The sequence below is a fragment of the Musca domestica genome, unplaced genomic scaffold, assembly GCF_030504385.1.
Source record: "Musca domestica strain aabys unplaced genomic scaffold, Musca_domestica.polishedcontigs.V.1.1 11, whole genome shotgun sequence".
Classification (NCBI taxonomy): Eukaryota; Metazoa; Arthropoda; class Insecta; order Diptera; family Muscidae; genus Musca; species Musca domestica.
In genome coordinates, this window is record NW_026712133.1 from 13,920,472 (window position 1) to 13,936,643 (window position 16,172).

At 34.9% G+C, this 16,172-nt stretch overlaps 2 protein-coding genes across 2 annotated transcripts; both read right to left on the bottom strand.

Moving 5' to 3' along the window:
• Nucleotides 1-2,226: 2,226 nt before the first annotated feature.
• LOC101899479 (KIF-binding protein) lies at nucleotides 2,227-5,898 on the bottom strand. Its single transcript, XM_011294201.2, has 2 exons — nucleotides 4,917-5,898; nucleotides 2,227-3,213 (listed from the first exon to the last, which is right to left on the bottom strand). The coding sequence occupies exons 1-2, from the start codon at nucleotides 5,890-5,892 to the stop codon at nucleotides 2,426-2,428; spliced, it is 1,764 nt and encodes a 587-aa protein (XP_011292503.2). The 5' UTR covers nucleotides 5,893-5,898; the 3' UTR covers nucleotides 2,227-2,425.
• A 2,888-nt stretch (nucleotides 5,899-8,786) lies between these two features.
• LOC101898606 (KIF-binding protein) lies at nucleotides 8,787-14,923 on the bottom strand. The gene is made up of 2 exons (XM_005183432.4): nucleotides 13,814-14,923; nucleotides 8,787-9,946 (listed from the first exon to the last, which is right to left on the bottom strand). Exons 1-2 carry the CDS (start codon nucleotides 14,778-14,780, stop codon nucleotides 9,150-9,152), a joined length of 1,764 nt encoding a protein of 587 aa, XP_005183489.1. The 5' UTR covers nucleotides 14,781-14,923; the 3' UTR covers nucleotides 8,787-9,149.
• Between the last annotated feature and the right edge of the window lie 1,249 nt (nucleotides 14,924-16,172).

Here is a 16,172-nt window from a genome sequence, read left to right on the forward strand (position 1 = left end):
AATATATAGACAAGTAAAAAAGCAGTAAGTCCGGTCGGGCCGAACTTTGAATACCCTCCACCATTTGGAACGAATTTGGAAATTTTCAAAAAAATGAAATCCGTTAAAATCTTAAAAGTACCAAATATAGTGATTTGTCGTTATATTAGGGTCTATACGAAGACGTGGACCTGCATGGGCAGTTTTTGTCATAGGCCATTACGATGTTCAAATACGAAACTTGAAAAAAATCTGGTGAATAAGGTAGCTAAAATCATCAAAATACCGAAAATAGGGAGGTACCGATATATGGGGTGTATACGAAGACGTGGACCTGCATAGATAATTTTCTGTTACAGACTGTAGTACCCATTACGAACTGCAAATACGAAATTTAAAACAGTTCCGGTGAATAATGTCGCTTAAATCATCAAAATAAAGAATATAGTGAAGTACCGTTATATAGGGGCTATACGAGAATGTGGACCTGCATACGTAGTTTTCTGTCACTGGCTGTAGTACCCATTTCGAACTTCAAATACGAAATTTGAAATAATTCCGGTGACTAATGTCGCTAAAATCATCGAAATACCGAATATTGGAAGATACCGATATAAGGGGGCTATACGAACGCCTGGACCTGCATAGACAATTTTCCGTTACAGTCTATAGTACCCGTTACGAACTGCAAATACGAAATTTGAAACAATTTCGATGAATAATTTTACTAAAACCATCGAAATACCGAATATAGTGAGATACCGATATAAGGGGGCTATACGAAGACCTGGACCTGCATAAACAATTTTCTGTCACAGGCTGTAGTTCCCATTAGGAACTTCAAATACGAAATTTGAAACAATTCCGTTAAAATCATCAAAATCATATGGGTGCTTTACCAAAACGTGGACAATATAGCCCATTTTCACATCTGAGTAAAATTTTATTAACTTACAGGCAGACAGACGGACGGACATCGTTAAATCGCCATAGAATTTTATGCTGATCAATAATTTATATATACTTTGTGGGGTCTAAAATGTATATTTAGAGGTGTTACAAGTGGAAGTCATACTCTCCATACTATGGTGGAGGGTATAAAAACGGAATGTTGGTTTTGTTTTTTTATCCAGATAGCTCTCAGCACGCTTTTGCATAGTCAACATGCCGATTAAGTCGACCTACTTGGCTTCGAAAACACATTTAATCATTTTCAGGAATTGCTCTGGAATAGTGGCGTCTTTTTCGATGTCATGATGTATTGTACACCCACATTTCATTATGGAGCTGAGTTAAAGTGGCAAATACCCTAAAATTGTTGATAATTTTAAAATGTTGGGTTAGAATGACTTCTCCTGAAACAAATGCTTCGAACTTTTTCGAAGATTAGCGGCGGGCAGCGAACGAAAACAAACGAAACGAATAACGTACTGCTCCCACGAAGTCACAAACTTTAAAACTATTTTCAATCGTTTTGTACTTCAAACAAAACAATACCGCAAACATTTCAATGTCAGAAGTATACAAACAATACGATTGCCTTCATGTACTTCGGCTGTGTTTTGCCGAGCTGCATCGTTTGCGAACGAATCGCCGGGAAACCTTTGCAAACGTTTGCAAACGATTGCTGAGCGAAATGAGGACTGCTATATTTAGAGCCGTCATTGTAAATATTGTTTTTTACACAGTTGCCATTGTATTATGGACGTAATAAATAAATAAAAAAACATGAATTTAAATAAATATTGGTTTTTACTTTTTTGTAATGAGTTAATATACAGGGAAACGTTTGCAATCGTTTGCAATTAGTTTTGTACTGTTTCGTTTGCAATGTTGCGTCATCCAGCGGAGTACATTTCAGTTTTTTTTTTTGTTTCCACTCATCTACATAAACAGAACAAAATACAAAAGAAGTCCCGTTATCTTAATATCGGTTGTGTTTCGTTTCGTTCTTCAAGAAAATACAGAACAAAACGATTGCAAACATTTGGTAAAGTTTATTTTCGTACGCTGGCGGCGGGAGCGTTTCATTGTCCATGTATTCATTAGTCGCAAAAATTATTTTAAATCGTGGTAAGAATATTTTGGCTTCAGTTCAGAATAACCAGATGCAAATTTGCCACTAGTAAAGTTAGGTACACCGTCGGCACTGGCTATGATCCTAAGGTCTGCCCCTAATGATAGAATCATTCAATAAAAATTTGAGAGCATATTATTTCTATGCGGTTTCTAATAAAACAAATATAGTTGGTGGAAATTTATTTAAAACATTCTTTATTCATATTGCACAAACATACAAACGGCATTCAAGAATTCATAATAGTTCATAATAGGTGTGTTCCCGTACGACAAAAAAAAATTGCAGAACTTTTCAAATTTATAAGGCAAAAATGGTAAAAATTGGAAATGTAGTAGGTTCTTGAACAGAGCATCTGATTGCACATAATTAGCTTTTAATCTTCCTCATGTGTCCAAACGCAGCCTTAATCTTTACTATCTGTTCTCGTGAAATTTCAATATCTGATTTTAATTCAATTCTCAATCTCTCATCCTTGCTGCATTCTTCGACAAATGTCTTAAAATAAAATATACACTTATTAATTGGTTCAGGTTTGCCGGTATCTATACCTCGACCATATAGTATGGCCAGTTTATAGTGGGCATCCATGCACATTTTCTTTTCGTCGAATGTCAATTTGGGTATCACCTGGCTCAAATTACCTCCAAACGAGGTAATTAAGTTTTTGAACTTTTCAATGGCACTTTCCGTCAATTGCTGTACCTCATTGCGAATCTTTGGAGAAGTGTTGATTTCTTCGACAATGAATCGCCATTTGAGTAGCAGTTGAGCGCTGTAACCCAGTGCCGCTTCATTCCAACATTCACGGCATATTGGCATGCGTGTTTGCGGATCAAGGTTATCTAGAAGTTCTTCACAGTATTTGATACGCATTTTTTGCATTTTGAATTGGTTTCGCCAATCGGTTTCGAAAAACGACATGTAATCGTAAAGTCTGGCGGAATCCTTCATTACATCGGCATAAAGAAGTATATCGCCATCCGGTGTGTAAATTTCTTTGGCCTTCTCCAGCCATTTCTTGGCGAACAAGAATACTCTTTTCGCCTCCTTGAATGTGGTACGATAACCAATTGATATTTGATTTTCATAATTGGCTAATGGTAATTTGTCGAACAAGAGTGGCATTTGGTTGTCCAGCTCCATCTTGTCCATATCTGAAAAGCAGAAAATAGGGAAACCGCATGAAGATATTCTTTATTTTTTTTTAAATGCAAACGGTATTTGATAACTGCAAATTATATGGTATATATTATTAGTAATAATATTAATAATAATAATAATTATAATAATAATAATAGTAATAATAATAATAATAATAATAATAATAATAATAATAATAATAATAATAATAATAATAATAATAATAATAATAATAATAGTAATAATAATAATAATATTAATAATAATAATATATTCAATATAATCATAATAAATTTGTTTATAATATATTCACAAATACAGATGCATAGTGATACAGAAAAAAAAAAGACATGTTATAAAACGCAAATGTGCCTGGGGAAGGGGAGTATATGAAAACGGGAATCTAGATTAACTATTTTCCATTTTTTTGGTGAGAATTTTCCAGAAAAAAAATGTTATTCGTGATGGAATTCAAGCGTAATAGTGTCATTTCTTTATATTTGGCTGCAAAACCACAAATGGCTATCGTTAGAGCACTTCTGCATTTAAATGTGAATAAATCTTTTGTACTCGTACCATCGCTCGTTACCGTGACGAGCGATATGGTTCGAAAAAGTAAAGAAGCGACTTGATCGAAACCCGCTTCAAAGTGGCCGAAAAATGGCTCGTGAGCTGAACATATCAAATTATTCCATTCGGCAAATACTGAAAAATTAGCTCGGGGTAAAGCCATTGAAATTCCAAAAAGTGCAGGAACTTGCACCGCAACAGAAAGAAGATAGACTTAAAAGAGCTAATGACTTGCTTCGCTTGGCCGAAAGTTGTGAACTGCCCAATTTGGTTATCTCCGATGAGAAAACATTCGTTGTTCAGTAGTTTGTAAACAAACAAAATGATCGTGTTTACTTGCCAAAGAGGTCAGCTAAAAATGTACACCTTCGTTTGGCTACCAGAACTCAAGCGTCGGCCATGGTGATGGCGTGGACCGCCATAACAGCCGATGGTCGCTCTCCGCTTGTATTAATCGACCGTGACATCAGAATAAATGCCGAATATTATCGCGAAAATATTCTGGAGGATGTATTAAAGCCTTGGGCACGCAAACATTTTGGCCGCAGACCTTGGACATTCCAACAGGACTTAGCACCGTCGCACTCAGCACGCGCCACCCAAGAATGGTTACAAAATGAGGTTCCTCGCTTCATTTCCAGGGCACAATGGCCAGCAAAATTTCCGGATAGCAATCCGTTGGACTATTGTGTCTGGAGTATTTTTGAAAGCAAGGTTGGCACTAAAAAATACCAAAGTGTCGATCACCGCAAGCAAGAGCTTCGCCGGGAATGGGCCAAAATACCGCGGAGCAACATTCGGGCAGCGTGTGATGGTTTCATTTGCCGTTTTAAGGCCATAATTCGTGCCAAAGGAGAGCAATTCGATCCAATCTAAACTTATTCTAAAATTTGATGCTATTTTCGATATTTTTTGCTTTCATTCAATAAAATTTAAAAAAAAATGTAAAAATTATGGCGTTTGACTTTGTTCCAGTTTTTTTATATCACCCTGTATGGGAGGTATATTCAATACAAAATCGTTTTTACTAAATTTTGTCGGAGATACAATTCCACATAAGTCTCTTTGACAGTTCTCACCGTCATATATTCAACTAATACCACAACAATATACTGAAATTCAAAAAGTTTTTTTAATTTACACATACCTGCCGTTAAATTATCCTCATCATTCTGTAAACGTTTCTTCGATGCCAACAGCAAGGCAATACCATATTTCGCCCAATGACGGCTCAAATGGCCAACCGCCGTTTTGACAGTTCCAAATACATTTGCTTCCCAATTGTTTTGTTGTTGATCGACAAAATAGTTGGAAGCTGCCATATATCGTCTGGCTTCCTTAAATTTATTTAGTTTGATATAATAATTGGCCAGATCGGCCGATTGTTCTGCCATATCGCCATTGTCATACGATTCGTTTTCAATAGCGCGCTTTAATGTTGAATAATTATATTTGGCCGACATATCAAATATTTTCAAATTATCATATACTTGGGCAAACCTCGTGGTAATTTTACTATAGAATGCTTCAATTATCATGGCATCTAGTTTGTCAACTTCTTTGTCATCCACTTGACTCCTCTTGAAATCCATGTAGGCATTTTCAGCATCCGTTAGAAAGGAGAGGGCCTTCTTATTATCCGATTGTTTAATAGCTATAACAGCGAGATCCAGCAGTGTTTTGGTATATGGTAAAACAGCTTCTTTTTTCATATCGCGATGTGTAACAAGTTTGAGGCATTTCTGAAAGAAAGTCTCGGCTTTGTTGAAATCTTCACGAACCATGTAGAGTTGTCCAATGTCAGTGTAAATATTGGCCAAAAGAACTACTTCATACGACAATTGTGAAGAATCTTCAATGTTTGCTAGCGATTTTTCAAGTATACTTTTCCTATGCAACAGAGATTCCATTTTCCTTTCCATATTGTTGGCCATCCACATTCGGGCGAAATTTGTGTTCATTTTGTGGTTGCAAGCTGGTAAGCACTGATCGATGTTCACTCGACGACTGTTTAAAACGATCTGAACTATGGTTACGCGGATGCATGGCGACACAACTTCTTGTGAATTGAATTCACAAAGAGTGTTACCGGACTGACGATAGGGGCGCACCATCTTAAGCATAGCATAGCTCAAGGGAATGCAATTGGGCTTAGGTAGTAAATATAAATAACCCTATCACCGATACATGTGTACACAAGGATATCAGTTTTCGTATTTTGTCTCGAAAGATTCCAGAATTTCGCTAAAATTTCAATACAACAAATAAAACGAAAGACATTGCGTGTAAAAAAATAAATAGATGATTAAAAAAAATATAGTAAATATTATAAAATTCAAATGGAACAAGTAAAAAAGGCTGGGCCGAACTTTGAAACAAACATTTTGAAACAAATTTAATTTTTTTTAATTTAGATTGTAGTTCCCATTACGAATTCTAAATACGAAATTTGAAACAACTCCGTTGAATAATGTCGCCAAAATCATTAAAATACCGAATATTGGAGGCTATACGAAGATGACGGCCTAAATAGATAGTACTTTTCCAGGGAGTAAAGTGCTTCGAAAAAACTTCTAGTATGGATTTTTAGAAAATTCCATTGAAAATGTAGCTAAAATCACCAAAATACCGTATATTGGGAGGTACCGTTATGTGGGGGATATTTGATATCGTAGTCCTATATAGACAATATTCTTCCAGAGGGTAAAGTACTCAGAAGGAACTCCTTTTGTGGATTTTTGACATTTACATTGAAAAATGTAGCTAAAAAAGCTAAAGAAACTGCAACGAAGTCAAACGCCATAATTTGTACATTTATTTTTTTTTAATTTTATTGAGTGAAAGCAAAAAATTTCGGAAATAAAACCAAAATCGGCAGTTCACCACTTTCGGCCAAGCGAAGCAACTCTTTAGCTCTTTTGACTCTATTTTCTTTCTGTTGCAATTTCAAAGGCTTTACCCCGAGCTCATTTGGCAATATTTACCGAATGGAATATTGCGATATGTTCAGCTCATGAGCCATTTTTCGGTCACTGCGACGCGATTTACTTTTCGAACCATTTCTGCTGATGTTACTGTTTTCTCCGTCCACTTCCTTGACGTCGGGCTACGTTACCAGTATCACGGTAACGAGCGACGGTACGAGACACAAAATATTTATTCACATTTAAATCCTGGAGTGCTCTAAAAATAGCCACTTTTTTTCTAGCCAAATATAAAGGAATCAAACTATCACGCTTGAATTCCATCACGAATAATTTTTTTCTGGAAAATTCTCACCAAAATGCTTTTGTACGCTTGTAAACAATATATTGAACTGTCACTGGAATAATTTTAACAGCTGTCGGACTTAGTTAGAAATGTCAGCAGTCTGAAGTTGGTTGCAGTTTTTTCATCTCACAGTGTATATACTTTGTTGGGTCTAAAATTATTATTTCGATGAGTTACAAACGGAATCACAAACATAATAACCCTCCATAATATGTGTGATAGAGGGTAGAAAATATAACAGGGTTGGGCATATTGCACTAAATTTTTAGTGCACTAAGAATTAAATAATTAGTGGTAGTGCAATTTTTAATTCCACTACCACTAAAGGGTTAGTGGTAGTGAAAAATAAATTGCACTACCAATAACCCTTTAGTGATATTTAAAAAAAATTGCACTACCACTAAATTTTAGTGGTAGTGAAATTTTAATAGCACTACCACTAAATTTAGTGATTTTTCAAAATAGAATTGCACTACCACTAAATTTTAGCGAAGCCAAAAAAGCACTATGTATATAAGTATTATACCAGCTATAACGAAGTTTATTGAAGTGAGAAGGGAACAACAATCCAGAATCCACTAAATGAACAGTGATAGTGAAATTATTAGTGCACTAAAAATACAGTGCATTATGCCCATCTCTGAAATATAATTGCAAATACAAATCATCATTAAATATATAATTGTGACATGTCTCGAAATGCTTAAATTATAAATTGACATTTTTAAACATTTTGAAATGGTTACTGAGTTAAACTTTCATCTATATCTGCTGAACTGTTGGGTGTTCGGAATCGAACATAATACAGCTCATTCCCTTTCGAAATTTAAAAGTTGGTCCTTGAAAATTGTTGCCAGGAGTGGTTATATTGGTCACAAAGGCTGCTTTCACTTAGTCTTGTAAAACGGGTTTATATACAAATTAAATAACTTTAAATTTCCACTGAACCTTATTAAATTTATTATCAAGTAAGTATAAGTAAAATATCATTTAATGTTAATATTGGAGCGAATTTGGTCTCAAAATCCCCATCAACCTTCGTCGCAAAATTCGATATAGAATGGGATTGCCCCCAAGAATGTTTATTCCAAATATTATACAACGTTTTTACATTTGCCATACTTTTCTTTTCCGAATGGGTTACACTTTTGGTGATATATTCTTTGCTCTGTTGCACATCCTTAATATAACCCGTACTTTAATTTTTTCATAAATAGGAGATTTGCTTGAATCCTTCACTAGAAACTACGGATTTAGTTTATTTATTACCACAAAAGCCATATCGACATTTGCTTTTATGTATCCCTTAATCAACAGAAATGCGAAACTAAAACTATTATGTTCTATGGTGGTCCAATGTGGTCTACATATGCGAGATGACACATTAATAACATTAACATTAATTTTATAATTTAAGCATGTCATCACAATATTACATTTTGCTGCTTAGTATTTCTAATTTGTTGCTCCAGTTATTTGTCAGTCGCAACACGAGGATGTCTGCAAGATTTTTTTAGATTTTCCTTTATTTATTAATACGTTGAAAGATTTAATGTAACGAACTTATTTTAGTTATAAATTGTCTTACCAACACCACAGAATGCTATTGTGAATACGACAACTGCTTTTTATTAAAATTGTAGACAATATTTTAAATATTAAAAATGTTTAAAATTGCTACTTTTTCTAAAGATTTCTCTCATTCATATTTTTTTTCCAGTATTCTGCAGTAAAAAGTACGTACATATATACATATTTTCTAGGTCAATATTGCTTTATTGAGAACAAAAAAATCGCTTACATTTGCAAAACATAACAGATAAAAACCAATCAATCTCAAAAGATAATTTATTTATTCATATTTTTTTTTGAGAAAGATTGAAATTAAAAAGCTTAAAATAGATTTCAATATCTAATGTTATGTATTAATAAATACAGATCAATTTTATTTTTATAAAAGCATAAATTATCTAGACATGGACAAGAGTTGAGAGGTATGTAAGGCAGAAACACAAAGAAATTAGACACATACTTTCTTTGTCCTTCTTGTTGTGAGAATGAAATGCATATTTTGTATCCAGCACAAATTTAACACAGCGCACTTTTTTCCTTATTTAGCTAAACGTTTTTTCACATTTGCTATTTTCATTGGCAACAAATTAACCATTTCCCGGCAAACGCCAACTTCTGCCTGCAAAGCTTTGGCTGGTTCCTCCAATTTGGAGCATTCATCGATGAAGGTTTTGTAATATTTAAGGCTGTTGGAGAGATTTTCTAATTGCAAATTCTGATCGGGAGTTATAATTTTGTAGTGCAGTCTTCCCACATGGAAATGGGCATACAAAACAGTGCGCTGTTCCTCCACATCCATGTTGGGTTTCCATGAACCATCCTTTTCGGTATACGATTCGATGTAACTTTTAAAATTTTTAATGGCTTGCTGGCAGACTTGATTAATTTTACCCAATTCCTGGGGATTTGGTGTACGACTAGCTTTAAGTAAATCTAATTTAATATCGAGTATGGCGCTGTAAGCAAGCCCAGCTCCATACCACGATTCACGACATATGGACAAGTAGAAGGTAGGATTGAGCAATTCAAGAAGTTCTTCGTAGTATTTGGCGCGACGTTTTTGCATTTTCGACTGATTGACTGGATCTTCTTCAAAGAAAGCAATATGCTGATACAGTTCGGCGAAATCGTTAATAATTTTCGCATACTCAGTTGCATCGGTATCCGGTTTGTAATGTTCTTTGGCAATATCAAGCCACTTAATAACAAAGTGATAGACTTCTTTGGCATCGTCAAATGTTAAACAATAATCACAGGTAATACGTTTTTCATAGGTATCCAATGGGAAATCAGCAAAAAGATATGCATTTTCATTGATTTTCAAGCGTTTGGCATCTGAAAATAAAAAAAAAAAAAAACATGGCGGTTTATTTGTGTATAAATAAATATTTGTGTTCTAAAAAATTAAAGAATTACAAAATAGATTACATGTATGCATCCTCACATTCTACCTGTGTATCTTTAGATAAACATGTTCAATATGAACCCGTGTTTAAATTGTTTATTGCGCCATTATAAAATGAAAACAAAACTCACGCTGGTTTCCAGATTTTTTTGCAATCAGTTTTTTTATGAGACTTGAGGCTGTCTACCTACTTCCTATCGTTCTGGGATCTGTGAAAGGTCAAGTTGGCTCAGCATGACAACAAAACCACGAATTCATATATTTCCCCATATAATACTTTACTTATTTTTAGACATTTTTTCGTCCTGAATTCTTAGAATATGTGTTGTTCGCGTTGAACCAATGTGAATTCCTTGTAAGATATTGAATATTTTATCAGCGAACTTGGAATCTATTATAACCAGACACAGCTACAAGGCCATATGTTGACATAAGAGAGTTGTACACAATTTTACGGATTTCAGAACAACGGTGCAATGTCAGTATTGCTGTATGTAATGTTTAAACAGATTGGAAAGTAGACTCGAAAAACACAGGTATGACAATTCAAAAACGTAACGCTTGTTATGATGTCGTTCAAACTATTCTCAATCGAGTTAGGCACGTTCGCGGTCGTGAATGTTATAGCATTTAATTTGTACAACTAAGTTGTATCCATATTAATTTATAAATTGGAATATAATGGCCACTAGATCCATTCATACGATGTCCTGAATACTCCTATAGTATATTTTTAATCAAATGCCATTTTAAAGCAGTTAAAAAAAATGACTATCAATAATTGCAGCATTTGCGAACGTGTTAAAACACTATTACAATCTCAATCTGTAGAAAGCCTGTTCGCAAACATTTTTCAATACGAATTCAAGGTTTAATATAATGTTAACACCATAATATTTTTCACTTGAACATTCTTTACATATTTTGCAACCAAATGGGTACCATCTTTCAGGGTTAAAAAGATTGAAAATAATAAGAAATTGTATAATTGAAATATTATTATTTTTTTTTTTATTTTCTTCATGTTGGGTTTTTTAAAACCTCGGTCCGGTCGTACTTACATTTGCTTATTTTTATTTTAAATAATGTATCTAAATGTGAAAGATTAAGGTATGAATGACTGATTGATCACCGACGCCCAGTCGATACGATATAAGCTTAGATAAAGAAAATTTGCATTGATAGTCACAATGAGTGCGAAAAAGGCTACGCAAAACTACAGTTTGTAATAAGCTTCAAAAGAATTGTGGCCGTAAAAATACCCAAAAACAAGATGAGGCATTTCATAGCCTACACCACATTATGATACAGGTTATTATACCCTCAGCTACATAGCTACAGAGGGTATATATTATTTGATACGGCTAAAACGTGCCTCATAGAAATAACGGTGTTAGACCCTAGGTCTCTTTGGACCAAAATCCGTTTCAGGGGAGTATCTGATTTGATCCAAACTTGGTACATGGTAATATTATTGTCAAACTCAGATCAGGTTCGGAGATGGGAAATATCGGTCCACTCCTTCTGGTACCTCTCCCACAAAATGTCAACATTTTCAAAGAAAATAATTTACTGCACAGAAAGAGAAAGGATAATCCGATTTTGCTCAAACTTTGCATTTCGTAATATTTGCATCAGTGCTAGGTCAGGTGCAAAAATGGACAATATCGGTCCACTCCATCAGAGGTACCCACAAACGGTTAAAATTTGGAATAATTTAAACTCTTATAATATGTGAGGTAAGTGTCCGATTGTCTTCAAATTACACACATCACAATATTTTTTTCAATTCAAGGTCTGATGTGAATATGGAATATATCGGTCCAATACTTCCGGAAACTTCCCCACAAAGGGTCAAAATTTTATATACTTATAAAACACGAAATTAAGATCCAATTCCATTCAGACTTGGCGCATCTCAATATGTCCATCAACACAAGATCTGTTATAAAGATGATAAAGTCGGACCATTCCTTCTGGTACCTCCCCCACAAAGGGGTACAATTTTGAAAAACCAAAACGAAATAATCAAATTAAACACATCACAATATTTTTTATCAATTCAAGGTCTGGTGCGAAGATGTAATATATCGGTCCACTCATTCTGGTACCTCTCCCACAAAGGATAAACATTTTGAATATCAGTGAAGCTCATATAACACGATCCCATTCAGACTTATCAAATCTTAATATTTCTATCAACACAAGATCTGTTACAAAGATAGTACCTGGTTTTGTTCTGGTTCCTGGTTTCAAAATATTGATAACAAATTTCAATTCTTTTATCTGTCATAACTTCCGAAACAACACAGCGATTCTTTTCAACTTGCTCTAATACTTAAACTCTAAATATTTCTCTCAACCAGAAACCTGAGATGAATATGGAATTTATGATTTCGCATAAAATTGGATATAAATGTTAGATTTTCTTGTAATTTTGCCCATACCAATTTTATTTATCTGTTTTAGACGATGTTTGAAAATGGAATGCTTCGGTCGAATATATCTGGCACCCCACACGCATATTAACATTTTTTAAAAATTATCACACATTTCATATAAAGTGAAGGGAGTAATCAATATAATTCAAACCTGGCATGTTGCAATATTTATATTATTTAGGTCCGATAGGAAATGGACGAATTCCTTCGAAACCTACTCCTGAAAAGTATTCAAAATATATATATATATATGAGGGTAAACATCTGTCGGCAAAACCGACTAATACTTTTTAATTTTTTTTCTAACAAAAGAAGACGGGGTAGACCAATAGGTCATATTCAGATAAGCTACCATCTGTCCATTCATGTAGTTTTGTTTACAGGAACCCTATTTAAATTTGTTATTTCCCAATGCTTATTGGATCCTTCAGTATTTGGGAATATTTTCTCCAGGAATTGTGTAATACCAATCGTTAATACTTCCACAAAACGTAAAATGCAGTGTTTAAGCATAATATTGTTACATTGGGGTAAACTTTGACGTCCTAGCTCGCATTAAAAAGTGGTCAAAAATGGAGTGGAAGAAAAGAGTGATGTGAGAGCAAAAATCTTTAAGACGAAAATCGAGACTTTGCTTCCGAACGACCAAAGCTCCTGAAAACTGACACAGACTTTCAGCTCAGCACATTCTATGATCAAATTTAAATTAAGTCGAAACTATCGAGTAGAAGTCATATCGTTTTCTTCCATGACTTTGTTTACATTGATGTCAGGCTCTACTTAAAAACGCTTGCCAAAAATACTTGGCTATACTATACTTATACTATACTTGATGGGTATACTTTATGAGAAAAGTTCCGAAAAAATAAAAGTCCGAATTTACAAGTTTCTGTTCCTGTCCAGGGAAAATTTAAATTAAAAAGTTGTTCGTCAGACGGGATTACTGGCCGATCTTATATCCCTTGATATTAAAAGTAATGTCTGAAAAGGAAATATGATTTTTTTGACAAAAATTATACAAATAAATTATACTATGTGAGGATGTAAAGGCGATTGAACACACACTATTAAGATGCCCCATGTTAACAAACAGGAGACAAAGGCCATTTGAACGGATCGAACCACCGTGCTACAACATCTCTTCAAATGTTCTTTTTACTTCTATATGTAGCCCCCTATACTTTCTATTACGGACACAATTTACCAAAGGTCACCGAGTGAAATAGCTGGCGACTCCTATGTATGTGCTTCCTTCCTAAGAACTACTTTGTGTTAAATCATTCTCTTCACATCAAAGTTAATCATTAACAAACTGGCTTGCATAAACTCCCATATTTTTATGTTTACTTTACTCACCTTCAGCCAACTTCGTTTCATCATCGTTGAAGAGACGATCTTTAGATGCGGATAACAGCGCCAAACCATATTTGGCCCAACATCTGGCCACATCGGCATAACGATGTTTAAATGTCTCCTGAATATCAGCTTTCTGTTCCTCTGTCAGATTGGGGGGTGTTAACATAGTTGCTTCGTGTTCTGACATCACCAAAGTAGCTGCCGCCAAATGATGACGTGCTTGCTTAAACATATTTTGTCCTATAAAATACTGCGATAGCGTTGCTGCATTTAAGGCAAAGTCTATGGGTTCATAGGATTTAGCCTCAACCTGGCGCCTCAATGTCATGTGACAGTATTGAGCTGATTTTTCTAATTCACCCAAATGACCATAGACCTGTGCCAAATAGAATGAGCAAAGTGTGTACAGACTTTCCAGTTCTTTAAGTCCCTTGCCTGGCTCAATTTCGTCGGCAGTCCCGAAAACATCAGTTATTGCCAATGGACTTTTCTTGGTCTGCATAAATTCCTTATACGATTTTTCGGCTTCAGCTAAGTATTCAAACGATTTCTTATACTCAGTGCGATTTGCATAGATTATGCCCATTTCGTTCATGGCACCCATATATGGTATAATAGCCGGGGGTTCCAGTTTACGGTCCTGCACTAAGTTCAAACAATCTTGCAAGCACTTTTCTCCCGTACTAGGCTCTTCACAGAAAACATAAATACGTCCCAAGTCACGACAAACAAATGACTGCAGCACTTTGTAGGTGAAGTCATCTGTACCATCATCGGCCTCCTCGGCTTGCACTGAGACCAATTCATTCTTGAGATTCTCCTTCATTTGCAATAGCAAATCCCTTGCGGCATAATGCGACCTATACGGGTCTGTGGGTGGATCATTTTTACTCTCATCGTTGACGAGTTTAAAGGCCTTCTCGTAGATCTCCTTGTAGTCGCTGAGTATTTCTTTGGGAATTACCATAATGCAGTCGTTGCTGGAGCACGAGTCTAATTTATCGTTTACGTAAAACGATCTATAGGTACTTGTTTGTGCTGCCACAAAAATTTCCGGAACGGGAAGCGCACGCACTTGATGAAAATTTAGCTATGAATAACTTAGGGATTTAAAAATCGATTTTTGGCCAAACGAAAGAATCGATTTTTGGCAAGGGAAGGAGTTGCGATTTTGAACTTTTCAACAGCTGACTTTGTTTGATAGAGACGGAAATTTTAATGGAAAAGAAGAAAAACATTTCAGAAGAAAAAAGCAAAAAATGTACCATTCATACCATTTTTACCAATTTTAGAATTGAAAATGTTGTATGAAAAATTATTTAAATTCCTAAAAATTGTTGGAAAACGCGTGTTATAATAACCTCCGAATGACGTCGTATTAGAAAACATATAAGAATCTACTTATATTTGAAAAGACATTTACATGTTTTTAATATATCAATGTTTCCAAGCGTTGATGCATCTACCCGTATCCTTCTACCATGATGTATACCATGGCACAAACTGAACCCATGCAGATTCTGGAAGAGAGCAAAAGTTTTATTTCAAAATTGTAAAATTTATTCCGCAATATCGTCGAAAATATGCATTTTTATACCCTACACCACAAGGTGGTCAGGGTATTATGTGTCTGTGCATTTGTTTGTAAAGGGCAAAAGGAAACCAGATAGAACCATAGTTCTATAGAATCACATTCTGAGTCGATTTATGAATGTCCGTCCGTCAGTCCACGTATTTTGTAATCAAAGTACAGGTTGCATTTATTGCCGATCGAGATAAAATTTTGCACCAATCATTTGTTTGACCCAAGGACGAACCCTGTTGGAGATAATCGGCCAAAATTTAGATATAGCCGTTATGGCTTTTATTGTGCGCCAAACTTGCAATGCTATCCCAAATGTGATGGAATTTGGCACTTACGACCAAATTGAGTATAGAAACTAGTATGTCAAATTTGATCGAAATCGGTTCAGATATAGATATAGCTCCCTTATATGTGGTTCTTCCGATTTGTTATTTTTGTCCTCCGCAGCCGTAATATGTACGCTGTAACGACGAAATTTTGGGGAATAATATCAGATTTGGATATAGCTCCCATATATATTTTTATCTCACAAAGTTCCCATAAGAACTTGTTTTACGTGAAGCTCTACTAAATATGTAAAGTGGTGTAGGGTATCATAAAGTCGGCCCGCCCGACTTTAAGACTTTCTTTACTGCTTGTTATTACAGAATTTTAAATAATATATCTCACTTCGGACTATTCCTATAATATTTACAATTGCCCTGTTCCAGAACCTGATTCAGAAAAGATTCTCCCTATACCGAACAAATTTCGGCCGGCTACTAGTTTTTTGAC

Bases quoted from the DNA above. Each gene is read 5' to 3' on its own strand.
- LOC101899479 (XM_011294201.2), bottom strand. From the start codon at position 5,892: ATGCTTAAGATGGTGCGCCCCTATCGTCAGTCCGGTAACACTCTTTGT. The intron at 3,214-4,916 runs GTATGTGTAAAT...TCTGCTTTTCAG, and splicing joins TGAGGATAATTTAACGGCAG to ATATGGACAAGATGGAGCTG.
- LOC101898606 (XM_005183432.4), bottom strand. From the start codon at position 14,780: ATGGTAATTCCCAAAGAAATACTCAGCGACTACAAGGAGATCTACGAG. The intron at 9,947-13,813 runs GTGAGTAAAGTA...TTTTATTTTCAG, and splicing joins TGAAACGAAGTTGGCTGAAG to ATGCCAAACGCTTGAAAATC.